Raw genomic sequence first — 13,488 nt, 5'->3', positions numbered from 1 at the left:
GGCCTCAACAACTGTTAAGAATATGGTTACAGATGTTCAGGGACAGCTCTTGAATATAATGATCAGAGCAGTGCCTGATTTCATTTGTTACATCTCTTCCCAGTAATACCTTTATTTCATCCGTTGTAATTTCTGCCAGTTTTTTTTTTAAATAAGGGTTGTTTTTCTAAATTTATCACAGTGAGGGATAAATTAATGTTTGGTTTTTGTGTGTTGTCAAGTCAAGTCACCTTTATTTATATCACGCTTTAAACAAAATACATTGCGTCAAAGCAACTTAACAACATTCATTAGGAAAACAGTGTGTCAGTAATGCAAAATGTTAAAGGCAGTTCATCATTGAATTCAGTGAGGTCATCTCTGTTTTCATTTAAATAGTGTCTGTCCAATCATTTGCAATAAAGTCAGTGATATCGATGTAAATGAAGTGACTCCAACTAAGCAAACCAGAGGTGACCATGGCAAGGAACCAAAACTCCATCAGTGACAGAATGGAGGAAAAAACCTTGGGAGAATGTTGTGTGTGTTTTTGTCTAAACCTTACCAGTGTCAGTGCTCTCTCATGTACGGGCTGATGGTTGGTCATGCTGATCTTGAGCTTAATTTATATCTGCCTTTACAGTTGGTGAGAGCAGTGCTACAGAGAGTGGAGATGAGGACATGTCAGCCTCTGCTGTGTCGTATACGGCCACTCAACACACACCCACTAGCATCACTCTCACTGTCAAAAGAGTTAAACCCAGCAAAGTTAAGAAGAGAAAGAAGAGCATAGAGAAAACACGCACTACTCCTAAAGCCAAGAAAGTTAAGGTAAAACACATACACGCACAATCCAGTTCACATGACATAGACGGCAAAAATGACTACTCTGAATTCTAGTTGAATAATCATTTTGTCAGAGCAAGTGAACATGTTCATGGAGTTTGAATCATGTGATCATGGGCATGTCTCACTTTTTATCAGTTTTTCCATCCTCTCTATTATATGATAATAAAAATTTAGATTTATATTCTAATTTCAGGCTTATTCTCATTATATTTATATTCTCATTTCAGGCTTACAGAGAGGGTTCCAGAAAATCCATGAGAATGAAGGTATGGACTCAAATATGCAGAAAAAAAAGTTGATCCCCCCCTCTTCTGCTCTGCAAATGACCTTTAGTACTATTCATTACCAAAGACTAAAGATAACCAAATGAATCTTTAATCAAATACACCCTGTGATTGTTGCAGAACTCTGCGTCTGAGGCTAATGTTCTGGATGAGAATACAACAGAAGGATGGGAGACACGAATCCGCCAGTGGACGGACCAGTACGAGGAAGCTCTGTCTAACCAGTACAGTGCTGATGTGCAGAAGCTCCTCAAACACTACTGTGCTAACGGCAACTTGTCCCCCAAGCCATCTACTGTCGCAATGGACACCATTAATAGAACAGAACTAGCCTGCAACAACACTGTGTTGGGCTCGCAAATGCAGGTATAGATGTTGTTTCATTTCTTAAATTGAGTAAGTCTGTATCATGTATCATATGTCATAGATGGTATTTATAAAACACATCTTCCATGAACTCACATAGTCAGACTCAGTAGTGTAAAAACTGTCACTGAAAAACATGGCTGGAGTGTTTTAATCTTGCAAAGAACACTATTTTACTGATAAGCAATAGTTAAGGACACAATCTGACAGTTGCTTCCTGGTTTTAGATAAGCCAGCTCAGTCATTTCCGGTCAACTGTCAAAATCAACTGTGCTATAAGAGGAAGCACACTTTCTGTACATAATCTATTCACAATTTGAAGAAAGGTTTTGTCCACATATACAGTTTCAGGAATGACAAAGATGAGTGTAAAAAAAATTACTCCAGTCATTGCTATGTTTCTGTGAGGGTCTCAAGAGTCTCTACCTATGAATTCCGCAACATTAAATGGCACTTCACTGGAAGTTTACAAGCTGTCTTCTCTTTATGTGGAAAATTCTAAAGAATTCTCCATGCATATGGTCATTTATGTGTCCCTGCCTGTTATTCTGTGATATTTTAAATGAATCCGTGATTTTATATATATTGTATGTATTCACAGTGTTCATCTTATTGTTTTTAAAAATGTATAAAACCTGTAAAATAATTTTTGTTTACTGAATTGAAACTGTTGTTTCCGAATGTACTGTTGTACTGCCATTTTCGTTTAAAGAAAAAACGCCACCGTTTTTCCACATTCCACTTTGTTCTTCCCTCAACTTTGACAAGTTGATATGTACCGCTCCCATCTCAGTGCACACACTGAGACGGGAGAGTTACATATCAGATCATCTAATTTGAGGGAAGAACATAGTGGAATATGGAAAAACGGTGGTGTTTTCAATTGCCAACAAGTATTTAATGTGTTTAGTTACAGCTGGGTCGTGTAACACGTGTGCAGAAACATAGGAAGATTCTCAGAGCTGCACGGAATTTGGACCCTGAAACACTCATCATTGAGTATAGAGGCAAAGTCATGCTCAGACAGCAGTTTGAAGTCAACGGACATTTTTTCAAAAAGTAAGAGTGTATTTGGTTGAACATTTAGTTGATCTTATCTTATCAATTAGATTAGAATCGGGGGAATTTTGTAAATGCACGGTAGGAAAATGTATATTGTTTATAAAACATCGTAGATTGAGTCTTTCCTAATTTCTTCTGTTGTCTCCTCTCAAGGCCATATCCATTTGTCCTGTTTTACTCCAAATTCAACGAAGTGGAGATGTGTGTGGATGCCCGAACATTTGGCAATGATGCACGGTTTATCAGAAGATCATGCACACCCAATGCTGAGGTGTGACTAATTTGTTGACTACTAACTGTTGACATAGTAGGGTTGCTTCACCTATATGTTCATTTATACAAACAGCAAAGAAACTATGAACAGACACACTCCAAGTAACAGTCTGGCTAAATTTGATTCATATTATATTACTTTTTATCTTGTATACACTAACTCGCAGGTGCGGCACATGATAGCAGAGGGGATGATTCACCTGTGTATCTATGCTGTTGCTCAAATCTCAAAAGATTCGGAAGTCACAATTGGCTTTGACTATGAGTTTAGCTGCTGGTTAGTCACTTATTAATTTATTGCCATCTATTATAAATTCCAAATAAACTGTGATATGAAGTTGTGGGTATTGACACTTTTTCTCTAATTTTTCCCACAGTAATTATAAAGTGGATTGTGCATGCCATAAGGGCAATCAGGACTGTCCTGTACAGAGACACAATCTCCGCCCCGTTCAACTGCCATCTCCCCAGTCTTCAAACTTTGCCCTGCCTGGAGCAGAAACACGGAGGAGAAGAGCCAGACGCAGAGAGATGGAAGGGGACAGGCTCATAAGCAGTGTTTCTGATGAGAGCAACCACCTGCTGGAAGATGCAAACGAGACACAGGGAGTCAGCGATACAGAGGTGTGTGTTTAAGGATAAACTCTGACTAGCTTTTTGCTGCAGTTTTGCGGCATAATGCTGATGATTATCTCACATGGTAATGAAGCTGATCTTGTTTTTGTGCTACAGGATGCTCTTATGGACGGAGTGAAGTTGGAGAATGGAGAAGAGGAGTTGGACGAGAATGGAGCTCTTACACCAAACAGACGTGTAAGCTTTCATCAGAGCAGAACAGTGTTGAATCGATACATGCTGTTTATTTATTTAAAAAAATGGGAATTACATTTTCACTTGATTATTTTTGGAAACATTAATTAAATTGTTGTTACAAAAAAAGTATTTCGGGAAAAAAGCGATATGATCTTCTCCCTTTTGCCCCCCTCAGTCTCGTGAAGAACGAAAGGCAGAGGACATAATGCACATGTTTGAGAACCTTGAGAGGAGAAAGAAACGTGGTCAGGGTACAGCGCAGGCTACACCTGAAGAAACCAAACTGGATGCAGGGGAGGCAGAAGAGCCCTCACTTACAGCAGGAAACAGTGTACCAAATACAGGAACAGGTGGAGGAGTCAGTACAAGGCGCACCTCCTTTGCTGCTGTGGTAGTTAATTTTCTCTCCTTTTTCTCAACTTTAGCTTTAGCTCATGATGGCTGTGCATTTTTACACACGTTCACTGTCTCATTGTCTTCATTAGGAAACAACAGATATTGACTCTGAAAAGCCCCCTGCTACACCCAGTCCTGCCCCTAAAGCACAAACCTCCCGCAGTTCCAAACCTCGTCCCAAGAGCCGAATCTCAAGGTACCGCTCCAGTTCAGCCCAGCGTGCTCGGAGACAGCGGCAGGCTCTTTCTCAGCAAGCAGCCGAGGGAGTTGTGGTGGGCGGTGAAGAAGGCAGTGCAGGGGCAGGCCTCAGGGAGCAGGGCCAGGGAGAGGGAGCTCCAAACTGTGGGAGTCTCCAGGATGGAGAGCTTTGTGGTGCCACCTCTTCAGGGATGGGTAATAAGACAAATATCAGATACCCAAAAACTAAAAAGGTGAGTTCATCTTATGATGTTAATCCTTTTTCCGTTTTTCTTGTCATAAGTCATGACAAGAGTTTTGCAGTGTTGTACACTTAAGCCAAATAAAGAATTATATCTGTTTTCAAAACTGCATGTCCTGTATAGGCTCAAGCAAAATCCTATTTTTATTTTATTTTTTGCCTGGCAAAGTATTTAACCCAGTATAATTTAAAGATGAGTGCTGGCAGGATTAAAATTTGGTCCATCAGGAATTGGTTGGACTGTTGTAATTTCCTATTGCTGCAATCTCATGTGATTGACAGGTTGTCCAACCCTTGCACCAAATCAAATTTTTCATAAAAAAATGTCTTCTTTAATTTGATGGTGACTTTAAGAAAATATTTATTTGTACTGGTACTGTTTATTCCTGTTTAACACTGTAAAACTGCTTTGGCATTATCTGTATCGTATAAAGCGCATTAGAAACATTGACTTGACTGTGGTCAACTATGTTTCAAAGCTGTTATGTTATGTTTATATTTACAGTACCTGGTAACAGAGTGGTTAAATGACAAGGTTCCAGAACGGGTTGAGGAGTCTGTGGAACGCCCCTTACGCATCACCACTGACCCTACAGTTCTGGCCACCACCCTCAACATGCTGCCCGGACTATCCCATTCACCTCTCATCTGTACTACCCCCAAACACTATGTTCGTTTTGGTTCACCCTTTAACCCTGAAAGACGCCGGCGACCTTTTATGATTGACCCTGCATATGGTTCTTGCAAGAAGGTTAGAATGAGTTGCTGAATAAATAAACTAACTTAAACACACAGATCTACAGTGTCAGTAGTATTTTGCCTGGAAATGAATTTGTAGATTTATTTATTTATTTTATTTTATTTTTTAAAATATTATATTAAGTTGTAGCTGAATTGTCCAAAGACTTGGTAGTCTCAATTTAAGTTTGTATTGTGGCTCCTATTGTTATTGCAGAGGTGGATGAAACAAGCGCTGGATGAAAGCATGGTATCTGGTCTGTTGGAGGATGGAACAGAATCCAATTCTTCCCACAAGAGTACCACCAGCAGCACCAGCAGCTCTCAACCGTTTAAACCTGGTAATGGCTCTTACTCCACTGCTTAGACAACAGAATGTGAATTACATGCCTTGGTATCACAGATTTGGGGTTTTAACTAGTTTACATAGTTTTAACTTTTTGATATTGCCCTTTGTTCAGAGCTGGCAGGACCAATTAAGAAGAGGAAATTGAAGTGTTCATCAGAAACGGCAGCTCCACCTTCTGAGCTCTTGTTACCACCGTTGTCCCCCATCACCCCACCTCTGCCCTCTGAACTTCCCACAACGCCTCTTCATTCGCTTATGACTCCCTGCTCGCTTTATTTAGGTGGGGAAGTAGAGAAGCTGAATGCTACCATGTTTTCCTACTCTCCTCTCACATCCCGGACCACCAGCCGCTGCAATACACCTCTACAGTTTGAGGTGAACAGATGAAAACACACACAAAAAATTTACTTATGTCTTAATAAAGCAGCTTGTAGAGATTCGCTGTAGTAACAGAAGACAGAATAGCTTTATACATGACTTTTTTTTTTTCTTTTTCTTTTTTAACAGAACATCTCTTCTCCTGAGGCCTCTCCTGTGCACAGATCAGAATCTCTGACTCCAGAAGTAAGTTTCAGTGTGCACATACATGCAAGTGTTATTGCTTGGTTGTATTATATCATGGTTAAGTTTGGAAGATTTGTTGATGATCTTGTTTGGCTAAAATTAAGAAGAAAACTGTGCCAAAAAGCATATATCTGTCATTTTTACTGCAAAGTAAGTCATACCAGGTTATATTATATTAATTAACATTAGTCAATCGTTCGTTCGTTATCTGGCTTGGCTCGGTGTTCATCTTCAGTTCTCTCTTCACAGCAGTTCAGTCAGTGTACTGTTTGAGTAAATGAATTACTCTGGGATATTGGTTTGTTTTAACTCAGAGGGAGTGTCAGCCACATTAAAAATTTAACAGCTTAAGTCATTTGTGGATTGATGCGTATTGGAGATGCGAACCGTTTCAAACGATTCAGTTCGATTTGGTGAACTGGTTCAAGAAGATCCGGTTACATCGAGTGATTCGTTCGCGAACCGGATATCACTACACTTCAGTGTTTTGAACTCATCATATTAGGCACGGAAGAGAAGACAATGCTAAATAAAGTCGTAGTTTTTGCTATTTTTGGACCAAAATTGATTTTTGATGCTTCAAAAAAATCTAAGTGACCCTCTGATGTCACATGGACTACTTTGATGATGTTTTTGGACAGTATACCGTACACACTGTTTCAATGCTGGGACAGATGAACTAACCCTTTAAGCTTAGTTAATGTCAATGTCACCTTTTAATAACTTATTTTTAAATCCTTAAAAATTAGCATCTCTTATACTGTTTAATGGAACTGAGCCAACATGATTAACTAAAACTGTAACAAATATTTTGGTCATTGTTAGATAATGTATTAACAATTATTAATAAGTGTAACTCATTAAAATACTAGAAGTGTTCATAAAGAAAGTTTTTCATTGTGTTTTAATCATTTCACTTTTTTTTTCTGTTCAGCCCTGTTTGCGACCTGATTTCACTTCACGGGTCACTGCCTTCCCTGACTTTTCCACAAGCCGGGGAAGCCCTGCTCCTGTGTCAGATGACTTCTCACTTGCTGCTCCAGACTCTCTGAATGGATCTGGTGGTGGGACTCCCCGTAGCTCAGCTGCTGTGTCCAGTCTATGTGACTCTTCCTTGGTTTCACATGCCAGTGAGGCACAGACCAGAGAACAGGCCTTTAGGACAGAATTTAACCTCATTTACACATGCTCTCCCCTCAATGCCAATCTACCCACTGGTCCTATAAGTGACAGACACTTCCCACAATCAGAGGGCGGTTTGTCCACGGCTGACTCCGACATAAGCACAATGTGCAGCCAGGGGCTTCTGATGGAGGCGGGGTCTGGCTCTCTCTCAATGTATCTAGACACACAGTTTGGAGGTGGATATTCAGAGAGCAGCACATCCCCCCAACCTAGCAATCCACCACAGAAGAAGAAGGCAAGTTCTACGGCCGCATCAATTTCTCCAATTTACAAGTTGTTTGTTTTTCCTTTAGCCTGTACAGGATGATGGTAATGTATCATCAATATAGTGTATAAATACATTGAAATAGATAAAAGGGGACCATCTTGCCCAACTACAGGTGTAAGATGACCCCCATGTTAACATATACTAACTGGGGCATCTTCCTCCAAGGGTCTATTTTTAAATTGTCACTTTAAAGTAAAACGTTTTCTTTTCTTTTTATTTTCCCCATACCATATATATCTAAATTAAATCTTTTGTTCAGAAATCCCCCATTAACAAATAATTCTAATTTAATATAATAATAATTTATAATAAATTCCCACATCATTATCCAGTGACAATGCATTTGTCTTTCACCTAAAAACTGTTCAGATGAAATGAATCTCACAAATATTGATGTGCAGTTTATTATTATTTGTAGGGACATCTGAGGACAGACAAATAATAATTAGCAGAGGATATTTCATGACTTGGTGTAATATAAAGTAATAATGCAATGCTGGAATATGAACTCAAACTGTTAATTCCAAAAGATCTCATCTAAAAGCTTGGGACAACTTCAGGTGTTTGCCTTTCTTTTTCTCACATACATTTAAATTGCTAAGGGTGGTCCTCTATCTTGCATGAAACTCTTACTCTGTCTTTGTTTCGCTCCGTTTTTCTCTTTCTCCTCTTTGCTCTTAAAACTTTTGCCAAATCTTTCTTTCCACCCCTTTCTCAAGGCAGAGGGTCATGGTGAGTGCTGGTAGTCAGCTGGCTGGCTTGCCTGGGTACCAGGCATTAGCTGTAAGGGGCCAGTTCAAGCCAGGGCAGAACATGGTGAATATCACATAAGTGGCCTCCATCTAGAAGTGTGCATGTCCATAAACATTTGCATCTCCAGATGATGTACTCCTTCATCTGTATTGAGCAAATTGATTTTGATTTGATTGAGAAAAAAGCAAAAACGTTAACTTCTGCAGAGTGGGTTGTATTCGTTCAAAGACACCAGTGCTTTCATTGTCTAATCTAAAAGCAGTTCTCATGGTGAATATGTCTGTATGTGTATGTGGGGTTTTCTTTGCCTTTGTTATGGAGTGTAGATTCCTGATTTAAAAACTTTTCCCATGGCCTGTTGTTAGTTTTGCAAGTTGTTCTAGCTCTGAAAGAAAAAGTGCATGTGTTTTTATTTTATTAAACTGCTTTTGATTGGGTTTAGATGAGTGTTTAATGTAGCAGCATTTAGTGTGGTGTTTCTCTGAATAGCAGCGTTGGGTAATAATGCATGTTGTATTTTTCTCATACTCACTGAAGTTATTGATGTCATTCTACATCAATTGGTCATGCATGTGTTGCTTTATGTGAACATGAATGTTACAATGCATGTGTGTACTAAGAAATTGTACTGAAGGACAGAACTGCTTGCATAATCATCCTTGTGCATCTCTTAATCATTCTTATACATATTCTTTCCATGTAGGTCTCTCTGCTGGAGTACAGGGAAAGAAAGAAAGGACCACGTGACCCAGCGACCCACGTCACAAACCTCAGCTCCATTTGCCCTCACACAGAGTCTCCAGGACAGCCGCGCACTCATTTTCAGCCTTCAGTCTCTCAGAGCAATTCATTTTCTCCAGAATGCCAAGCTTTTCCACACATAGAGGAGGTCAGTCCTCCTGGCATCAGGTCGGGAAACCACACACAGACCACAGCGCTGGGCGGACCAGAGTCCAACCACTGGTGAGAAGAAAACACAGAGATTCATACCAACCCATGTCAACAGTTCTGCTCAGTGTCATTGTTTTATTACTTTGACACCATTGGGAGTTTTGATTAAAGTTTTCTATTAGCTTTTGATTTTATATGATCAGTTTCAGTGTAATTAATTTTATTTTAGCTGAAAGTTTTCATTTGAATGTTTTTTTTTTCTAGTTATTGTACAGTTCCTTTTATATATGCGTGTGTGTGTGTGTGTATATATATATATATATATATACACCCACCCACTATATATAGTTTTAGTTAACAGTAACAAACCTGGTCCTGCTAAATTCTAGCTCTTTATTCGCATTCTCATAGATCCCTAATAAACGGTCATCGTGAATGTGACTCTGTCTTTCTGTGTGTCTATCAGGATGGTCTCTACATCAGTTGAGCGGTTGAGGGAGGGACAGGGTGCTCTGGAGCGTGTTCTGAGGGGTAATCTGAACATAGAGCTTGCCCTTAAAAGAGCAGATGTGGGAATCAATGACCAAATCAGCAGTCATGACAAGAGCTCTGGTATGATTTAAAAAACATTTTTTTAGCAGAACTGCGTATGCTATCAGCAGATTTTGATTAATTCTTTGTGTCTTGTCAGATGCTGTTGAGATGAACATGTTCGATCTTCAAAGCTCATCTCTGACATCTCCCTTAAAGAGTCCTTCTCTTCACCCACATCAGGTACATTTTAATTTAATAATAACAATTTTAATACATTTAAAAATGTAATCATTTCCTGTAATGGCAAAGCTGAATTTTCAGCAGCCATTTCTCCAGGCTGTAGTGTCACATGATCCTCTTTCCAATATGCTGATTTGGTGCTCAAGAAACATTTACTATTATTATCAATGTTAAAAATAGTTGTTTTGCTTGATATTTTTGTGGAAACCGTATGTTAAATCTGTCTTTTAATGAACATCCAGCAGATGCTGCCTCTCCAGCCAGAATCCCATCAGCATTTGGAAAGCCCGGCCTACGACCAGCAGAGCTCCTCCTCTCCGTTCTGTCCGTCTGTAAGCCCCTCCCCTCCTCGCTGCAGCTCTGGGGGCCCAGGTTACTATTCTTCAAAGCTGCCCACACACATCCCACTTTCTCAAGAAAGCCCGTCCTCTTCTACAGTATCGATCTCCTCAGTGGACTCATCATTGTGTGCGCCACATCCTCACAGCAGCAGTGGAGGTGGAATGGACACCTCAAGCCTTAAAGCTAAACTGTCGGACAGCACCCTGTCTGCTGCTCTCTCTCTACCCGCCAGAGGTCACTTTAAAATGGACAACGCAGCAGTACTGCACACACAAGGTGCTCATGGCTCCAGATTGGCCCAGTCATCCAGAGTGCACAGCCAGAGAACAGACAAACCCAGTCAGGCTAACTCGAGACATCACACGGCTTCTGGGGCACAGCACTATCCACAACGAAACCTACAGGGTTCAGGGGTATGGACACAGTCAGGGACCTTTTAGGACCCACAGTGTGTGTGTGTGTGTGTGTGTATGTATGTGTCAAAAAGAGAAGTGTGTAACATCCTCCTCACTTTTTCCTGTGGAGAAGCTATGTGTTGTTAAGAGGGAATTTGATGTATTGAGTTCTGTATGGATGGTCTACTTTTTTTCTCTTTACTTTCCCCAGTTCCTGTTATCTTTTTCCAAAAACTGAATTTCTGCAGTTACTTGTAACTTAGTGTGGACTTCATAACAATCAAATCAATGGAACATTAAAGTAACTCGTTTGGAGTATATAACCAGATTTAAATGTATTTTGAAAAGTCACCCAAATGCTACAAAGATGTTCACACTGAGGTATTTAAGAGTACGAAGAAAATTACGGAGTTAAGCAACAGTGTTGAAACAAAACCGTTTCTCTAAAATTAAGTGTTGTCATGTTTAAGACTACAAGTGATCATGCTGATCTTAGATGAGTTTCAACTTTCAAGTCTAATGAATTATACCCTGACCGTATGAAATGGCATTCTTTAAAATGCTTTGCAAGGTTGACTCGGATTGGACTCTCCAGTTATCAGTAGTCGGCATCAGAACAGTCAGGTAGTGTATTCACGGATGGCACGCTTGGCTCAGAGGAAAATATTTTTGAATGCACATGAAAGCAATTCTTAGTGAACAGTGAGTTATTTCCTTACTCTGAATCATTCCGGTGACTAGCGATCATTAGGAAGTCTCCTGTTAGTGTCATAAAATCACTACTCACTTGATATATAATACTTGATCTTGGTGCTTCAGTTGCTCCAGTTGAACGGTTTCGGTTTCCCAGTTTTCTGTTTTCTCTTAAGGTAAAAACATGCAATTGCCAGTTCAAACTGTGTTTTATAACTTTGTTCCAATGATTGTTAAAAAGCCTCAGTACAGGACTTTGCCGAAAAGATTTAGCAGAAATGTTTTCATTTATACTCTGTTAAACGTATGTGTACCCCTGCCCATGCCCTTTAATCGTAAGTGTATACTTTGCTTCTTTCACTTCATTCTCTTTAATTTTCTCAACTTGACCAGTCTTTGCATTCCAACCACCATTTTCAAACAGAGAGTAAAGAAATGCTGTGGCCAGATGGTTTGATCAGTAAAGAAGACAAAGCAAGTGTGCTGCTGCTGTGGTCTCTCAAATGTAATTGTTTTCCCCCTTTTTAATTACAAAAAGCTGCTCATGTTACAGCCTTTTTTTTTTACAGAATAGGCATAGTGTTGTTCTTCCCTTGGAGGACAAGTCATGTGCAATTATGATCACAGTAGTGGGATATTGACCCCACTTCAAACAAAACTGATACCCCTGTTGCATTTAAAGAATCAATGTTGTCTGCTTGGTGGATTTATTCTAATGTGGTCCAACAACTGAAAAGATTAAGTCTGTTTTTGTTTTGCCCTAATGTAAAAGGATCTTGAAATGATGAGAGGTAATGAGGTCAGCCTTAGCTCACTGGTTTATATGAATGTCTCTTGAAAAAAAAAAAAAAAAAAAAAGACTCTGTGACCTGAAATTTACCAGCACCTTAACTACAAGATCATGTGTACTCGGCTGAAGTGTCATTCTGTTCTCAGAGAAATATAGTACACCAAATTTGCTGCATGATATTTCTTTTATGTGTCATTGTTACAGTCTAGGGTTGGGTTTTTGGGATCAGGTTTTGATTGAGATTCACCTCTTCTTAACCCCACAAACAGTTGGCACTTTTCTAGCATCCATAGACATATTTTTGTTGTATTTTTTAACCAAATTTGAACCCTTCCCTTTTACATGACATAAATGCATCACATTTTGCTTTTTAAATAAAAGGTTTGTCAACATTTTTAAACTAGTTTTAGCATTTGCTGAATATTGGTTGCATGGAACGAGAGCTCAGAATGATTGAGAACAATGGTTTATTCTATTGATAACATTTCAAAACACCCTATGCAGTAGTTACAAAATAAGATCTATGAAGGGCCTTAAAGAAATTTAACCTCATTGTACTCATTAAAGCTCTTTTTAAACTGGCTATTAAAATGGGAGTTTGGGAAAGTGTAAAATGCTAAATACAAGTCTAAATGGAGTCCAAAATAGTCTGTCTGTCTACTTTCATTTGAAGGAGGTAGAAAATGCATGTGACCATATGGCAATCAAAGCACACGCTTATGTAGTCAAATGTGTTTGAACAGCAGTAAAAGAGCACCTACTCTCATGTCAGTTAATCACTGCACTAAAACAAGGGTTTAAACTTTGCTGGTTATGTGCATTTTTACCTGTTCAGTTGAAATAACTTGAAGTGTGTTTCCTACAAATACACACAGAAGGGTTCACACAACTGTATGTCTGATATCAACGTGTCATGCCATTTGCAGTTGGAGAGGTAAAGGAATGTTATTTAAGACTCGTTATTGAACTAAAATATAAAAGCCTCTACAAGTATTATGGTTTCTGACATCTAGAAGGCACTGGTACAAAGCTGAAGGGATGCACTCGGAACACGTTTGTAATGACACCAAGAGTCCAGGGCCTGTCTGTCACTTGCGGTCTTTGCACTTGACCACTTATCATATTTTCCGTATTTGACCCAGATGTTTAATTGGGCATGAAGACTGCAAAAGTGTGTGTGGGAAACTTTGGATTACCTCATGAGACACACAACATTTTAAAGATGCAAGAAAACATTTGATAAGACTTTTACACATTTTGATTCTCAATACATTGCACTTTAATG

The 13,488-nt window shown here is 39.3% G+C and overlaps 1 protein-coding gene across 8 annotated transcripts in view; it reads left to right on the top strand.

Moving 5' to 3' along the window:
• Positions 1–12,811, top strand: part of LOC113050702 (SET domain-containing protein 5-like) — a 34,020-nt gene extending 21,209 nt beyond the window's left edge. For 4 of the 8 annotated variants that reach the window (XM_026213937.1, XM_026213941.1, XM_026213942.1 and 1 more), the window contains exons 5-24: positions 623–810; positions 1,056–1,094; positions 1,233–1,478; positions 2,389–2,537; positions 2,694–2,811; positions 2,981–3,090; positions 3,191–3,437; positions 3,546–3,626; positions 3,802–4,017; positions 4,112–4,453; positions 4,967–5,212; positions 5,417–5,540; positions 5,661–5,923; positions 6,056–6,112; positions 7,047–7,532; positions 8,289–8,381; positions 9,022–9,281; positions 9,676–9,821; positions 9,901–9,983; positions 10,226–12,811. In XM_026213937.1, coding sequence (XP_026069722.1) covers positions 623–810; positions 1,056–1,094; positions 1,233–1,478; positions 2,389–2,537; positions 2,694–2,811; positions 2,981–3,090; positions 3,191–3,437; positions 3,546–3,626; positions 3,802–4,017; positions 4,112–4,453; positions 4,967–5,212; positions 5,417–5,540; positions 5,661–5,923; positions 6,056–6,112; positions 7,047–7,532; positions 8,289–8,381; positions 9,022–9,281; positions 9,676–9,821; positions 9,901–9,983; positions 10,226–10,765 — 4,034 coding nt within the window. In that variant the 3' untranslated portion in view covers positions 10,766–12,811. The remainder of the gene's footprint in view (positions 1–622; positions 811–1,055; positions 1,095–1,232; positions 1,479–2,388; positions 2,538–2,693; positions 2,812–2,980; positions 3,091–3,190; positions 3,438–3,545; positions 3,627–3,801; positions 4,018–4,111; positions 4,454–4,966; positions 5,213–5,416; positions 5,541–5,660; positions 5,924–6,055; positions 6,113–7,046; positions 7,533–8,288; positions 8,382–9,021; positions 9,282–9,675; positions 9,822–9,900; positions 9,984–10,225) is intronic. The other 4 variants (XM_026213938.1, XM_026213939.1, XM_026213936.1 and 1 more) reach the window with 4 other exon arrangements.
• The last annotated feature ends 677 nt before the right edge of the window (positions 12,812–13,488 follow it).

Source organism: Carassius auratus, chromosome 31 (assembly GCF_003368295.1).
Source record: "Carassius auratus strain Wakin chromosome 31, ASM336829v1, whole genome shotgun sequence".
Classification (NCBI taxonomy): Eukaryota; Metazoa; Chordata; class Actinopteri; order Cypriniformes; family Cyprinidae; genus Carassius; species Carassius auratus.
The sequence above is the reverse complement of the archived record's forward strand: the minus strand, read 5'-3'. Positions and strand labels throughout refer to the sequence as shown.